The 18,206-nt window shown below is 39.1% G+C and overlaps 1 protein-coding gene across 1 annotated transcript; it reads left to right on the top strand.

Moving 5' to 3' along the window:
* The first annotated feature begins 3,542 nt into the window (after positions 1-3,542).
* On the top strand, positions 3,543-17,532 carry LOC139716172 (phenolphthiocerol/phthiocerol polyketide synthase subunit C-like). The gene is made up of 4 exons (XM_071627733.1): positions 3,543-3,849; positions 6,147-7,606; positions 7,767-7,860; positions 11,912-17,532. The coding sequence occupies exons 1-4, from the start codon at positions 3,543-3,545 to the stop codon at positions 17,530-17,532; spliced, it is 7,482 nt and encodes a 2,493-aa protein (XP_071483834.1).
* Positions 17,533-18,206: the final 674 nt, after the last annotated feature.

Below are 18,206 nucleotides of genomic sequence, written 5' to 3'. Positions count from 1 at the left end.
TGGAATTACTTCTCTCGTTTTGATGAATCAAGACACCATCCAGTGGAGAGTAATGAATTGAATGTGTGCTCTAATGACAAGGCTATGCTCCGAATAAGTTGCTTTACAAGATTAAGACTGATGCCAATATATCTTGCAGAGTTCTTGGATAACTCAGTTTTGACTGTTCAAATGTCTCATATTAGGCTGATGGAAAAAAAAATCGCATTGCATTCGGCTTAGTTCAAACAAATACTGTGTAACATGTAATTATTGTTTTAACTATTTTGGAAGATAATTCAAGACTTATATCTATAAAGGAAAAAAAAAAGACTTAAGATCTTGTGCAATGTCATCAAGGTGTGTAATTCGTTGTCATAAGTTCTAAACTTTCTAAGTTATCACCCTGTCAATTCAGAGTTGTCATTATATTTTTGATATTCTATTTTGTGTTTCAGCTTTGTCACCCGTTTTATTTATATGTCAAAATAAATGGTACAATTTTGTACTTGATGTTCAATTACACTGTTGAAATTATCGCAACACATTAATAAAAAAAATCTACATGAATCAAGATATGTTTTTTTTCTTCAAGCAATCATGAGTTTCTTATCTCACTTTTCAGTTGCTTTCTTTAAAGACGTGGTACGTTTTTATCATAATACCTAAGCAATCATAAAAATATTCATTAGCTTTACTAACATTTTTTTTTGTCTTGCTGAAGCAGCACGCCAATCTCTACTACCTTAGTTTTTTTTTTCATTAAGGTATTCAAATCTTCTTCTTTTTTTGTAATATTTCCTTGTGAAATTTCTCATTTTTTCTATTTATATTTCTAGAGGACGTCAACAATATTAGTAAATGATTATCATAATTATGTAAATATTGCACCTACAAAATTATTGTTAAAAAGTAAAAATATCAATTAATGACGCGGACATCCGTTTTAAACCATTTGGCCTTATGACCCCTATCTGTCTGGTTGCTATCAAAAAGGGTAGTAGACAAAAATCTCAGAGATGTTGCCTTTACTTTAGTGGAACACTTAATTGATGGAATTCTTTAAAACAAGGATCATAAGACTGTTTGTGCTAGATTTAACAATTTAACATTTTACTGTGATTTCCAATGTAAATACCGTTCCTACATAAAAAAGTAGATCTATTTCAAGCAAAATTTCAAATTAATCCAAATTTCATCTATCAACTGTATTTATCATGTTTATGCCCATTGTGGAATGAAAAAAATGATAGAAATATAACATAGATTTGAGCCTTGCACTCTGTAGGTCAATGCATTGTAAGGTACTTTTTTATAAGGTCGTACAATACTTCTTTTTAAATTTCTTCATTTAATCTTTATAATTCATGATGACACCCCGAAACCATTAACTATCTCACAAATAATGATGGTAACGCCAATTAGATAAAAACGAAAAAAAAAATTAATTACATCATGTCAGAGAGGTGGAGTTAAAAAAAAAAAGATAAAGTGGCACCATTATGTCGCCGTAACAACTTGCATGTCAGATTAACCTTTGTCTTAACAACATGCATCCAGATTGAAAAGAGTCAGAGTTAGAACTTTGCATGCTTGTCAATATGTGTTTCTGTCATTTGTGTTAGTGACTTTCTATGACCACAGTTTTGATGGCAGCAACGTTTTTACATCAATAGATACACAGTCTCAGCCTCTTCTAATTTCATTGTTTTTTTTTAGTGTTTTGTATAATTACAAATCTATGCAGGTTCATTGACAATGAAAAGTTACCATGACGACAGCCATTTCTGAGCATCAACATGAGCTTAGATGGCTTATTTGCCATTTAAAGAGTAATCCTAACTCTATAAATGTAATAATTTTGCCATATTTTCTTAATGGATAAGTGGAAATATTTGTATTAAAAAAGATTGTCGTTTCCAAATCATCTGGGCGCGAAAAGATTCTGAAATGCTAGGTATCTAATATTCACGTAGAATATATCAGATTACATTTGTATCAAATTTGGGGCTTTTAGATAAAACTTCATAAGTGGTCTAATTTACTTGATTTGACTGTGCCGATGGACTGATTAGTTTAAATGGGGAGCATCTCCCTCGTTCCCACCCCCACCCCCCCCCAAAAAAAAAATAAGGGAAAAAATACGGACTATGCGAGGAGACTCAGATATACAGTTGGGTACAATGTTTGATTTCTTTTTGTCGAAAACCCTACAACCGATATTTATCAAACAAGGTTGGTAACATTTGTAAGGTGATAGGATTCTCCTTCTTTATGGTGGAGGGGGAAGGGGGATGGGGCAAACCCGGGAAGTAAAGAAATCTTAGAAAGTCCTCTTCTTTATTTGTAAAAAAAAAAAAAAGAAAAAAAAGAACTGATATTGATAGTTAAAAAAAAAAATGTTTCGGCTATAACAAGTTTGGTTCAAAACGCATATTCAAATTTTCATTATTAAAAGTTGACAGGCATTATTGGTAGTGCGAGGCTACACTCACTACTCACAACGATTTGTAGCCTGCTCGGTTGCCGCTGGAATTTAGGCATCGCCAAACGATTATTGGAGAAGTCGTGCGGGCTGTAAGTCCCCAGAGATGCCCGAGGAATGCCCTGTTAATTTCCCGTCGATCACCGGTCGAATTTTGGCAAAAACCTGACAGATAGGGGCCCGATTCCGAGCAGTCAATCAATTATGAAATAAATTTCATATTCGAATTCTAAATGTAACTATCAAAAAAGGTTAAAGACGTGTCAGTATAGTGATGTAAAGAGCTATTGGCTTTTAGGTTGCTCTTCTGATAGTAATATTATACTGCACACTGGCGGTCTAGGACGAGTCTACGACCAGTAACAATCACTGTTCGACCATCTTTTGCAGGAATGGACCAGTAAAATCTGGAAAAAATAGATACCAACTCTCCAGTTGAAAAAAAAAAAAAAATATATATATGCATCTATGCATTTTACGTAGCCCTTTTGAAATAATTCCGGCAATCTTTTTTGGCAGGATTTATTTATATTGTATTAAATGCTTAAGTCTATTGTGGTCATAACATGGTCAAAAATGAAATGCTTCTTACGTTCACTTGGGTTATCGTTGTGTCATCATTTTCAGAAAAATATAATACCTGAATAAGATAATAACGGCCAAAGTCAAAATTTTTGCTATGATCTTTACGTACCCCTTGCAAAAGTATGCAAATATAGATCGATATGATTATCATTAAAATGACAGTTCGACATTTTGATTTTTATACATGACATTAAGGAAATTTGAAATATCAGAATATTACTTTTTTCCCTTAGAATTATGTCTACATATCTAATGTACTTGGGTCTTTCTTATATCCACGTATGCAATCGTAAATAAGCGGGTTGTATGCTATACAGTGTAGGGTCATGCGAACAATTATTATGCCAATGAGTTTTCTAGGCCAGGGGTTTAGCCACACATGAAAAAGAAATCTACAGGCCAAATGGAAGACATATCATGAATATTCCAGGACCTTTACTGATCCACAATGTATTTAACATCTTGAATTATTCTAAAAAGCTGGATAGCTATCATGGACGCCAGGAGACACCTGAACGTCGCGGACTTTGCCACCGACTCTTCGATGCCGATAGAGGACAAAATCGCCATCGTAGGAATCGGATGTCGCTTTGCTAACGGTGCCAATGGCGTCTACAAATTTTGGGACAATGTGGCCAAGGGGTTGGACTGCACTACATCCATCCCTCCCGATCGCTTAGATGAGTCATTTTTCCTCTTTCCCGGTGAAAAGCGTCCCGGAAAGATGTACAATGTGTGCGGGGGATACCTCACCGAGAACCCAGAGTTGTTTGACAGGCAGTTTTTCAAAATATCGCCAGGTATTCTGCTTTTCATTCGTTCATTTCAGTTTCATTCAGTTCCATCGTAGATAAGAAACACGTTGCATGTAAATATAAAAAGCAATGTAATGTTGAATGTACACACACAGGAAAAAAACTTCAAGAATTTACAGAATATAATCGGAATGCATGGAACCATACGTTATGTATGAAAATAGCTTAACTAGGAGCATGGCCCGACATAGCGTTACATAAAACTAATAGACTGTCATAAGGTACATTGTTAATCTCCTCAATCACTGAGTGAACAGAGGTCGTGCATGGGGCGTGCTATGAAGTGAGGTGTGCGTTGTGATATCGAGATAACACAAGAATAATTTTTTTTAAAATTCTCTTTTGAAATACTTTGGCAGGCAAATGATTCTAGAAATCTGACCTTTGATTTGTGTGTGTGTGTGCGTGTGTGTGTGTGTGTGTGTGTGTGTGATTTTGGGGCTTTGATGGTTCTTCGGTTTTATCATTCAATATTATAGGTGTATGTGACCCTGCATCACAAAACCAACAAAAAGTCACCAGACATGGATTTTCAGCTAAGGGCAGATTCTTAACGAGCAGACTCTAAGCTTTAAAATGATGTATTACTCAATTCAAATGGACTCCCCTAACCTATCGAAGTATTGGAAAGAATGCACAAACTCTGGAAAAGTATGAACGGAGAAAAGAGGCTCTGAAGAAGAGGGTCTATTCAAGCGCTTAATCTTTACCAATCCATGCTGGCCGTGCAATCAAAGGGACAAAACACAGGATGTAAAAGACCGGAGCAACAACAATAAAGGGGTTACCAGATTAAGCTGAAATTGAGCAGGTTCTATTAACACATTCTGTCTATGATTAATGCCAACTTTCAGAGCAGTAGAGTTATCCTTTCAAAAGTTATTAGACTTGAAAGTGAAGAATGTGTAAAGGATTTGAAGAAATGAAAAGGGGACATACCTGATCATTCTAGTCTCCCCCCCTCCAAAAAAAAAAAAAAATAGAAAAAAAAGGTTGTAGAAAAAACAGCTGAAAACACACTTTTCCATTGATGTTATGATCCCAAACTGTAAAAGAATAATGTAGAAGGATAGCTCTTTCAGAAAATATTGAAAACTTAAGATTGACTCGATTGACCCATTTCACCTTTTTTGAGTCCTCGTGTAAAATCAAGGGGTGCGACTTTTTTTTTTTCATTTATGATGCAGAGTTTGTTTGCAAAAAACCGATAAGTCCATATTTGCCAAATGGAGATATTTGCGATTAAAGGTCAAGAAAAATAAAGAGAATAATAAGAAAACTTTTGCTTCTTTTGACCATAACTTCAAAAATATACCTTTATATGTAGTGACCAATATATCATGTAAAAGGCATTATTTCGCACTTAATGACAGAGATCGTACTTCAAAATCTTCAAAAATGGACTTATCGGTTTTTGCAAACAAACCCTTCATATATATATATATATATATATATATGTGTTTGTGTGTGTGTGTGTGTGTGCGTGTGTGTGTGTGTGTGTGTGTGTGTGAAAGTATACATATCCCTTATTAGCAGTTGCGTAGGCTTAAGATAATCATGTTTATTGATATTCTATGAGCCGCAGTGACGTAGTCACTCTGTTGAGATATGATACTCATTCTGCCCAATTCACCAAGTGGGTTAAGTGAAATTGTATAATGGGATGGCATCCAAAGCATTTGTTGTGTTGATCTCTCTGTATTTATCATTCAGTGCTGTAACTGAAATTCCTAGAATTCGCTACGCTCGCAAACATTCGCCGCTCAATTTTAGGTTTCGCCAGGGTTCGTTACTAGTTGTAATCAAATTCGTAAAATAATTGCAATCAAACTGACAAACAGTTTTCATTATTTGCAAATGTTTTTTCTTGTCGCAAAGAAACTTTGAACATGTTCAAAATTTCGCTAAATCTGTTTACAATGAAAACGGTTTGCGAATTTGATTGCAACTGAACCCTGAAATTCCCTAGAATTTCATATCCATTAATGTGGCTAATGTTTACATGTTCATGATATTTTTTCTTTATCTAAAAAGTCATTACCCTTTCATTCTGTGGTTAGTTTCTGTTCTAAAAGCTACGTTAGAAATGTGTAGTGCTTTACGCAACTTCTTTTTTGAACTTGACATAAATAATAAGTTGATGTGTCTATTATTGTAATAAAAATCATATAAAAAGTTTCTCTAATCTCATTGTTAATCAAGCAAGTAGAAAAAAATGCAATGGTATCCAGTCGGATGTCTTGATAAACACTACTTTTGTCGTGCGCATTTCTTTGTTTCAGAAGAGGCAAACCACATGGACCCACAGATCAGGCTTCTGCTTGAGGTAGTCTGGGAGACCTTGCAAGATGCAGGAATCCCCGCCCAGTCTGTGCGCGGATCAAACACAGGTGTGTACATGGGTGTGACTGCGACTGAGTATGCCATCCTCGTATCACTTCCAAGTGACAACATTAACTCTTATACAAATACGGGCACAAATTCATGTATGATATCCAACCGGATTTCATACGAGTATGACTTTCATGGACCTAGCCTGTCGGTAAATACCGCTTGCTCATCGTCCATGTACTCCATTCTTCTTGCGTGTGACGGGCTACGAAAAGGTCAATGTGACATGGCCATCGCTGGTGGCGTGAACCTCAGTCTAGGCCCAATGACAAGTGTTGGCTTTTGTCAAGGTGACGTAGTTTCACATGACGGAAAGAGCAAGACCTTCGACAAGTCAGCTGATGGATTCTCTCGGGGGGAAGGTGTGGGCGCCATTGTTCTCAAGCCTCTACAACGTGCCATCGAGGATGAAGACAGGATCTATGCGGTCATTCGTGGAGGCGCATTGAGCAACGATGGTCGCACATCGGGCATTGCACGTCCAAACTACGATGCGCAGGTTAAGCTTCTTGAAAAGGCATATGATGACGCTAAAGTCCATCCAGCTGACGTAACTCTTCTTGAAGCGCATGGCACAGGCACCAGGGTTGGGGACACAATCGAAGCTAATGCGATAGGCGAAGTTATGGGGTTGAAGCGGTCGCCTGACCAGTATCCTCTGTACGTTAGTTCTGTAAAGACAAATTATGGGCACACAGAGGCCGCAGCAGGAATCGCTGGTGTCATCAAGCTCGCTCTGTGCTTGCAACACGAACAGATTCCCAAACAGGTTCACTTCGTATCCTGGAACGACAACGTCGACTTCGTTAATCTCAACATTCGTGTGCCGACGGAACTGACAGCATGGCCAGAAGGAGCTAAACGTTTGGTCGGCTGCAGCTCGTTTGGCTTCGGAGGTGCTAACGCCCATGTTGTCATGGAAGGTTACGAGAAACGTCAATACTCCTACAGAGGCCGAGTGACAGAAACCCCAGCGATCTTGTTCCTTTCAGCAGCCACCAAGGATGCACTCAGGAGTTATCTCCGGGACTGGGAGAACTTCTTGACTGAAGTTGTACGAGACGATGAGGTGCTCTACAAAAACGCCTTGTACACTGCGGGTGTGCGCTCTACACATCTTGAGCACCGTATGTGCATCATCGCAACTTCACCAAGACATGCCAAAAAGCAGATTCAGCTAAAGCTCAGTCAAGATGCTGATGCCACCACTGCTATCACTGAAGGACGTGCGAGAGATGGACATCTTTCCGTTCAGAGGCTGGTTTTTGTCTACTCAGGCATGGGATCTCAGTGGTGGGGCATGGCTCGACGTCTGATGGTTGATGACTCGGTGTTCAGCGACGTCATGAAGGTATTTGTGAATTCATTTTTACTTATCCATGATTCACGGTATTACCAATAGCATAATGTAGAAAAATTGTTTTGCTTAAAAATCTTGTCAACAGATTCGAATTGTTGCACGGTTCAACAGTTTGTTTAACCTACCTGTATTCATATTTTTCTGACAACAGAACATCGACAAAATTCTGACTAAATGTGGAGCAAAGTGGTCACTGGTGCACATGCTGACCCTTGAAGACGACCAGAAGAAAATGGAGGAAACTGGTAAGATCAACCAGATCAGATTTTGTAGATAGAGAAATAAATGGAAAGGAAGCGTTGAAATTCAACTGAAGACACAATTGATCAAAATTGGATTTGTTTTCTTCAACCCACAAAATATCACAAGAACCTGTATAATTGCAACATTATTTTAGAAAAAGACTCTTTATTATCTATCTGTTAAATACACCGCGGTATATCTCGGATATTAAAAAGAACTGTGTTGAAACATGTGTAAAAGAATTAATTTCCCTAATTCATTAATTTCATTAATCACATAAACATACTTTTAATATTTTTGGGTATATTCTTCAACAGCATTCTATTCATGGAAAGGTGGGAAAATTTAAAAATTCTGAAATTCATTTTTTTTTAATTTTAACATGCACCATTTCACATGCCTCAGTTCGTTAAAAGGAGAACATCAGCTCATGACAAAAGAAATGAATCTAGAGATCATGTTGCTTGTGCCAATATCGATGCTCCATAATGTCGCATTAAAAAAGAGGATGGGAAATGTGTCGACGAAAAATGTAAAAGTTTCCTGTTTTTTATTATTATTTCGTTTTGTTGTTGTTGTTGTTGTTGTTGTTGTTTTTTTTTTGGGGGGGGGGTTGGGTTGAACGGAGTGCGTATATATATATATATATATATATATATATAAATATATGTGTGTGTATATATACGGGTGCTGTTCGTTATTTCGAAGGTTCGTTTTTCCGAAGGTTTGTTAATCCGAAACACACAAATTCCCTATTCCTAGAGGTTCGTTAATCCGAAAGTAAAAAAGGGTTCGTTAATCCGAACATTTGTGACGTTATTCCGAACGTTCGTTATGCCGAAGGTTCGTTAATCCGAAAATGAAATAGGGTTTGCTATTCCGAAAGCTATTTTATCTGAAAATGAAATAGGATTCGTTATTCCGAAGGTCGATAATCCGATAATTCAATTCAATTCCATTTTATTTCCATTTCCATTGAATAAACAGGGAAAATTATATACGATACATTTACAGAACATATTTGTAACAATTTCAAAGAAAACGTACAAGTGGTCACTGGTAATAACAGGTTTCTAAGGTATATACATATACATAATACAAGACTAGAATGGAAATGGAGGGTCCCACTAAAAAGCAATAATGAAATAGGATGCGTAACGAACCTTCGCAATAACGAACTTTGTTTTATTTCGGATTAACGAGCCTTCGGAATAACAAACCTTATTTCATTTTCGGATTAATGAACCTTCGGAATAAGAAAACCTTATTTCATTTTCGGATTAACGAACCTTTGGAATAACGAATCTTCGGAATAACGAACCTTCGGAATGACGAACCTTCGGACTAAAAGAACCTTCGGAATTACAAACCTTCGAAATAACGAACTGTAACCATAGCACAAAACCACCAAAAAGGCGTCATGCATGTTGTTCAGCATTCTTTATTATATCAATAAACAATGTAACATGAAAGGCCTAGGTTGTCTCCTGGATTAAACAGGAGGCACAAGGCAAAGACAAAGGACAATACAGAAAAACATGTAAATACATCATACATTGTAAAAAAAAAAAACACACACACTCAGTTACAGTTGCGTACTCACAAACAAATTGACCAAAGATACATTTATATACAAACGAATTAAAATATGCAATACATGTATTTCATTTCAAAACATATCTTATTATCCAAATAATAAAACTTCATCTCATTCTATTATTTTCATTTCTTTACGTTTTACATATTATTTTAAATATTATTATTCCAGTTAAGGGCAGATTCTAAAAGAGCAGACTCTAACCTTTAAAGGACAAGTTCACCTTCATGTACATGTAGATTGAGTGAATGCAACAATATTAGTAGAACACATCAGTGAAATTTTGAGGAAAATCCGACAATCCGTTCAAAAGTTACGAATTTTTAAAGTATCTGCGCAATTACACAAATTTCACAAAATTTTACTTTTTGAATACAGTGCACATTTCTTGGACTTGTTACTGATGTATGTTAAGGATAATATTATTCCCCTTGCCTTCTGAAAGAGAGAAGTCGAGTGTTCGTTTGTTATGCGAGAAAAGTGAAAATAAGGTGAATTTTCTTTATACTTTCTTTATACCGTTGTACTCATGTGACATCACAGCTATAGTAATCTTCTCATCCAGACATAACTGAGCAGAAACTTTAAAAATTCATAACTTTTGAACGGATTGTTGGATTTTCCTCAAACTTTCCCTGATGTGTTCTACTAATATTGCTGCATTCAGTCAACCCAAATGTCAACGAAGGTGAACTTGTCCTTTAAGCTAGTGTATAACTCAATTCGAATGCATTTTCCTAACCTATCTGAATATAAGAAAAAAGCACATACTCTGTATAAAGGTGTTTAATGAGAGAAGAGGCTTTGAAGTATACGGTATATTTGAGTGCTTAATCTTACCTAGCCGTGACTATGTGCAATGGATGAGACCAAAAAAAGAGATGTAAAGCTTCATTGTAACAGCAATAAATGGATTATCAGAGTAAGGTAAAATTAAGCATGCTCTGTTATTTCAAACACATCTATCCGTGACTAATTCTAACTTTCATGCGAGTTGTATCATTTTAAAAATTATCAGACGTGAATTGAAGAGTGTGAAAAGGGCTTTCGTCCTTGGTATATGCATCAACAAATTTTTGGTTTCTCTCTCTCTCTCTCTCTTCCTCTTTTCCCTGTTTGTTGTTTTTTTTTTCTCTTTTCCCCGCTTCCCCAGTTTCCCGCACTCTTTGTAGTTGTAAGTTTTCACCCCATTTTCCCCCTTGCCCTCAGAGGTATCCACATGTTACAAGCTTAGTCTTTTGAGTGGGTACCTCCACTTTTTTTCTCCTCAGTGTGTATATAGAGTGTATGTATCTTTATTTTACTGATCATGTAGACAAGAATATGTTGTTAATCCTGTCTGGTTATATATATTTACAACGAGTCGCATGTCAAGTTCATGATGTTGTTTCTTATACATTCTGTTGAAGAAAGAAAGTGAAAATAAAGTTTGAATTTGAATTTGAATTTGAATTCCTAAGATATAAAAGGGGTCTATAAGACATATTTAATTACACCGTTCTACAAAAATATGTTTCAAAAGACTGCTTAAAGTAAAATTCTCAAACTCTCAAATCTCAGAAATTAGAATAGTATAAGGGGAGATTTGCTCTTTCTAAAAATATGAAAAACTCAATATTGACTGGTTTGACCCATTTCACCTTCTTTTTTAAAGTCCTCGTGTAAAATAAGGGTTTATGACGTTTTGTTAGTTTTGAGATGCATGGTCATATCAAGATCAATGCAATGTGTATATATATATATATATATATATATATATATATATATATTATGCTGTATTGATTTTCTAGGTTCCTGCAATATCATGGCACATGACCTTATACATATTCACAATATCAGTTATACACTCTGCAATATAAACGTTGCCTACAAAGTAATTTTGTCTCGATGGCATTAACAGTGTGGTAAAAAAAAAATATATACGCGAAACAATGAATAATACAGAAGTTTCTATAGAGTTTAGTTTTGGAGCCCATATACTAATGCATATAACGAAAAAAAGAAGAAGAAGTGAAGAGTGACCTGCATAGAGAAATGGTAATAGAAAATGGGAGGAGGAAAGGACAGGTTTGACTGCTTTTATCAAACATTTGCTCGTTTGTTTTACAAACATTCATTACTATTCGGCAAAGCATGACATGTTTTCTCATTTCAGGCGCAGATGGGTAGTTTTGTATGTCAAGTTATTGACGTTAATGTGGTTATGTACAATAGATTGACAGCGGCAATATTCACAAGAACGAAGATGTGACAAAAAAGAAACAACAAAAAGAATTGCAAAGTTGTTCCCCATCATGCATTGCTTGCCGCTTTTTAAGGTAGTGATTGGATGCCTCAGTTGTTGTTTTTTTTTGTCACCAGCTATTAGAGTTATCTTACTAATTCTACTCCCATTTGAAGGTACAACACGTGTTTTGTAATGGTAAAAATGCAATTGTTTTACATTATATCTACAGACATTGCACAACCCTGTCTGTGTGCTGTTCAAATTGGTCTTACCGAGTTCTTCCGTTCCCGAGGAATTACTCCAGACGCAATCGTGGGTCACAGCGTCGGTGAGGTGGCCGCAGCCCATGCCGCTGGCCACTTGACTCTTGAAGAAGCAGTCCGTCTTATCTACGCCAGAGGTTGTCAGCTGAAGAAAACGAGCGGAAAAGGGACCATGGTGGCCATCTTGCATGACGTTACTGAAATTGAAGAACGCCTAAAAAACAGTAGATGCGGAAATGAAATCGATGTAGCAGCGATTAACGGTCCGAGGCAGATAGTCTTGTCAGGAAACACAACGGCTCTTGATGGGTTTACGGAAGATCTTTGTGAAGAAGGAATACGGTGCATAAAGCTAAAAGTAAACAACGCATTTCACAGCTACCAGCAAGAAGAGATACACAAGCCTTTCCTAGCAAAAGTGAAGTATCTCAACTCCTCTTCGGGGAGGCATAATCTCATGAATGCACCGAATGTTCCCTTTTTGTCCACTGTCACAACCAAGTACTTGGATCAGAACGATGTCAGCAGTGGGTCATATTGGTGGAAAAATATCAGGTCACCTGTGAGATTTAAGGCTGCCATTGAGAAGCTTCTGCTTGATGGTTATAACTGCTTCCTAGAGATCGGCCCCCATCCAGTCTTATCTTCCTCCATTAAGGACACAGTCAGATCATCTGCCAGCAACAGTAACGTGGTAGTTTCGGGAACCCTACAAAGACCTGCCGATACCAACACACATGCGAATGATATGCTCAATCTTTTGCGTTCGATCTCGAGACTACATGTTGAAGGCTACCCGATTGAACACATTCATCTCTTTCAAGATCCGCCCTACGAGGTGGTATCACTTCCAACATATCCATGGCAGCATGTGTTGTGTTCAGGTATAACACAGAAAGCGGAGAAGACTTTTCTGTTTCCTGTTAAACATCACCCTCTGCTTGGAAAGCGTCTGCTTGTATCACACTTCAGCAATGAAACGTCCCCGAACGTCTGGCGTTCAAAGTATTCTCAAGAGTCACAGCCGTGGCTCCGTGATCACAAGCTCCAAGGAGCTGTCATTGTTCCAGCAGCAGCTTACGTAGAAACTATGCTGGCGGCCACTAGAGAGATCTATCCTGACATTGATCTAATCACATTTAAGGATGTGAAATTTGAGAAATTCATCTTCGCTCCAGACCAACAGCCAATAGAAATCAGTCTGGAAACGGGAATGAAAAAAGCATTCTTCACATTGCGAAGCTTCAATCATACTGCAAATGCGTGGAATTTGAACAGCTTGGCAGAAGTAGACCTTTCAAGTGGTGCCTGCAATTCCATCCAACCTTTGCAAGAAGTCTCTAAGTTTGTGCGGCTGTCACCTGACACCATCAAGAGAAAGTACCCTCACAAGGTTGATCACGCTGAATTCTACGACAAGCTCTGGGAACATGGTTTTCAGCTAGGCGAGGCTTTCAGAGGCATTGACAATATCTCCTTTAATCAAGACTACATGGAAGCTGTCGCCCACATTTCTGTGCCAAAAGCCATCTTGCTGGACTGTAAACACTTCAGTTTCCATCCTGCTCTCTTCGACTGCATCTTCCAAGCATTTGGAGGTTCTGAAATATTCCGCCAGAAAGAAAAGGCGCGGAGAGTCCATTTTCAGGTTCCGCATGGAGTAAAAAAGATGCATGTCATGGGCAGTGCTCCAACCAGAATGATAATGCACATCAGTATGTTTGATGTAGATGGCGTCATATACGGGGATGCTGTTTTAGCTGACGCAGCTACCAAGCAAGTGTTTACCCGTGTTCATAACATGTCGTTTGAAACGGTGAACAATGAGCAAGTGGAAAAGGTCCAGCTCTGGAGTAGGGAGTGGTTGCCAATTCTTGGTTCTTCCGCGGAGGAGAGTACCGAATCAACAACTCAACCTTCAGCAAAAGAAGCCAAGACTGGTGTCTCTGGGTCAGTTCTTATTGTGAAAGACACGTTAGATCTGCACTCCGAGCTAATCAAATGTTTGGGGGCTGATACGATAACAGTCTTTGATCCATGGAATTCAGATGACCTGGAGCGAGGTTTTGGAGATGTGTTGCAAACACTGGAAGAACTTAACCATGTTATCATACTTGCAGCTCTCGATGTCCAGCAGTATGACAACATCGATTTCATCGGGAAAGACCAATTCTCAGATGCACAACAAGTTTCAGCACTAGGACCTATTAGTCTATATCGTCTTATAGCATCACAATTTACGGGAAGAAAACCTCGATGTTGGATTGTCACCCGTGGTGCCAATTTCGTGATTGAGGGTGATCAAATTCAACCTCTGATGGCCCCTACTTCGTCTCTGGTCCTGACGATAATGCATGAAGATCCAGAATTCAACGTCATAACTGTAGATCTACCTTCTTCACAAGACTATACAGAAGCTGGTCTGTGGCTTTCTCAATTCATGAAAACACCGACATTTGCGGAAAACAATGTAGCATTACGACGAAAACAAGAGGATCATGATCACACCACCGGCACAGGGTTTGCATTCGACGTGTACGCACAACGAGTGGAAGTTAGGTCCATGTCTAGCTTCACATCTCCTGTAAAACCAAATAGATGCCGCATCAACTTGAACAAAACGATGAGTAAGAAGCGCTTGATTGTTGAACAAACAGAAGTACATCACGACGATGCGCATGACAGCGATATCCTTGTTAATGTCTTGGCATTTTGTGTCCAACAGCTTGAGCAGGATCCAATGAAATGCGGGTACCTATTCGCAGGAGAAACAACAAGAAGCAACGAAAGCAATGGATATGGACAAAGTCGAACCGTGATCGGATTTCGCACAGGGGAGTACCTGCCATTCACCATAAGTGCAAGAGCATCAGAAATGATTCCCGTACCTGCCAATATCACCCCTGTCAGAGCTGTCAACATTGTCAAGGAATACTTCGCTTGTTTTCTTGCTCTTCAAAATGCTCTGAAGTCGATAGCAAAGAGCACGGCTATTGTGTGCATTGGGTCTGAACATGATCATGTTGGCCTTGCGGCAATAAAAATGGCTCTAGAGAATGGGGCTAAGGTGTACGTATACTCAAGCTCGGATCGGGTAACTTCAGAACAGTCAAGGTTCCTGGCGGATGAAAATATCATGCAAGTGTCCGATGATAATCTTGATGTTCATATCAGTAGTCTGTCAGCTGACGTACTCGTACTCTCTGGTGAAAGTCCCGTGGATAGGAGAACCCTTACCACACTTGCAGTTAAGCTCCGTCGATTTGGAACGATTATTCAGATAGGGGAACATACTTCAAGCGTGGTAAAGACAACTCTCGTTCCTTCCAACTCTTATTTTGTTGTTTGTGACAATCACCTTGGGCAGCTGGATGGATTTGAGGATGCAATTTGTACTCTTCTCCGCCTGTTCGACACTCCGGAAAGCTGTAACCCACATATGCACTCGACATGCATGTCCTCTCCTATTTCCGCATTGTCTCAGGTGCCTGCTTCAATAGAGAATGTCACCGTCCATATGGACAAAAGCACGATTCCGGCCTCTCTAGAAATCGAATCCACCCCATTCACTGCCAATTCAGAAGCATCTTACCTCGTGACAGGTGCGTCAAAAGGATTTGGTCTCTCGATAGTTGAGTGGCTTGCTCGCTGCGGGGCGCGTCACATCTACGTTATGTCCCGTAATAATCCGCCTGAAGAAACGTGTAGACGATTCGAAGTACTTCGGGGCATTGGGGTCGAAATCACACACATGACAGTTGACATTGGCTCGCCTCATAACGTTGAAACGGCGCTACTAGCTATCAAAGATGACAGAGACCACCAACTCGAGGGAATCTTTCATTCAGCAACAGTATACAGAGACGCCTATCTGCATAATCTGACTAGGGAAACCTGGGATATTGTCATGATGTCCAAAGGGTATGGTGCGTTGCTCCTTCATCAGCTGACCACAAAGCTCAACTTTCCACTAAAGTACTTTGTAATGGTGTCTTCAGTGGCAGAGATGATCGGCAACAGAGGGCAAGGGAACTACAGTGCTGCTAACAGGTTTCTTTCGTCGCTCTGCACGATGAGACGAAACCTAGGGCTGCCCGCAACAGCACTGCTACCTGGTGTGATCGGTTCCGAGGGATTCGCAGCGAGGGAAGGTCTAATAGAGGAGTGGGAGAATTTGGGTCTTGCCAGTATATCCCCTTCAGAAATCTTCAACGTTTTGGAAGGCATCCTCTCCTCTGATCACACTGTCGTTGGAGTAGCAGGTTTCTTTGACAGGTTACAATATGCAAAAGCATTGCATGTATTGACCTCATGTCACTTTTCCGACCCCGGAGGTTCATTCTCCATCATGAAGTCAGTGTTACCACCTGAGGCGAACACTCAATACATGGAAAGTGACAGCCAAAGGCAAATCAGGCAGACAAATCCGGACGAATCCAAGTCCCTGATCATGACTTCTCTGGCTGCAAGTTTGTCCAATACGCTTGGTTACAGCGGGGAAATTTCTCCAGAAACGACACTCATGTCTCTCGGACTCGACTCTCACCTGTCTTCAGACTTGAGCAATTTCATCCATGACCAATTCGGCGTCACCCTGAGTGCAATAACGTTTCTGAATGAAACGCTGACTTTCAAACGTCTGGCAGCGATCATCTACGCACGCATCATGTCTGATGAGATGAGTGGGGAGGAAGATACAACAATTAGTCCGACTCGTGGTCCACGGGATGGTTTTTGGATTGATATAGATGAGAACTTGGATAAACCATCAGCACAACTGATATGCTTCCCCTCTGTTGGTGAAGGTCCGACTATGTTCTCCACATGGAGGTATCACCTAGCTGACCGAAACATCCAGATGATCACAGTTCAAATGCCTGGATGGGAACGTAGAGAACAAGAGAAGCCACTTCAGAATCTTGAAGAAATCGTCACGAAGCTTGCAGAAGAGATTTTGCCGACCCTCATTCGAGGTCGCTTTGTATTCTTTGGACATAGTATCGGTGGACTCATTGCTTTTGAAATGGCGCATTACCTCAGAGATAACTACAACCTCCCTCCCACCCACCTCTTCATCAGTTCGTGGTTCTCACCAACTCTGGAATATCCCCGTCCGGAGGATCTGAAGCAAAATGGTCACACCTATCGCAAGATGCAGCGCATCGTCAACAGCCATATGGATTCATCGAGACCTCAGGCGGCAAACGGCTCCAACTTCAAGTTCAGTTTCTTCGAGCCTTCCACACTGAGTAATGTTCGTCGGAGAAATGCACTTATTCCAAGCATTGAAGCTGCCATTCTCATGTGTAAGAAGTATCGCCATGTCCACAAGGATAAGCTCCATGGCAGCCTAACCGTGTTAGGAGGCAAGGATGATGACTTCATTCCCCCAAACCTCCTAGATGACTGGAAGAAGGAGATAATTCCAAGCGCACGATTCCAGAAGATCCTACTCCCTGGCAAGCACATGTACATTCGCTCTGCCTCAAAGTCAGTTCTGAAAGAGATTATGGTAGTCATGAAGAAGTCAGACAATGGATCTCAGAGCAGACAAAAGCGGCCTCTATCTCGCTTCTGGCAGAAGTAATTACACATATTCACAACAGATTTTCTGTCTTTCCATCGTATTTTTCTATGTCTTAATGTTTAGTTATTTTTCTAACGTGTTATACATAGTGCCTTACAACTTTAATTTCTCTATAGCTGTGTCTGTGGAAGCAAGCGTTTTTATCCATGTATCTGTGTAACGTTTTCATTGGACATTATCAATCTATTTCTAATATCACACTTCAGCAGCCAAAGATTCGTGAGTCCGTTTACATTTCTGCGGTGCCATGTGTCAGTTGTAATTACTTTACACGTTTCTCAGCTTTACCCCTATTCTTCTATGTTTTCTTGTCGGCTTACCTGTCATAACATCTCACAGTGTGCGAACCGTTCTTTGTAAGAGTGGTAAAGTGATTGTGTAAGTACACTTTCATGAAAGAAACTGATATTCTTTGTCCATATTATAAGATTTGTATTGACAGATTATTATATTTACATGTCATCCTATGTTTCTTATTTTTCTTTCATGGAACATGTGTACACATTTTCATAGTATGAGTTTCCTTTGAAACACATTCACAAAAGTTATGTGCTTGCTGGAGTATGTACTCCTCATATTTTTTTGTCAACTGAGGCAAGATTATCTTTGTACAAACCTGGCTTGATATCCGATATAACCTACTACACACTGACAGCGTAATTCATGTCAAATGA

The sequence above is a fragment of the Diadema antillarum genome, unplaced genomic scaffold, assembly GCF_040938485.1.
Source record: "Diadema antillarum isolate AM-2024a unplaced genomic scaffold, OU_Dant_1.0 scf00000062, whole genome shotgun sequence".
Taxonomy (NCBI): domain Eukaryota; kingdom Metazoa; phylum Echinodermata; class Echinoidea; order Diadematoida; family Diadematidae; genus Diadema; species Diadema antillarum.
The sequence above is the reverse complement of the archived record's forward strand: the minus strand, read 5'-3'. Positions and strand labels throughout refer to the sequence as shown.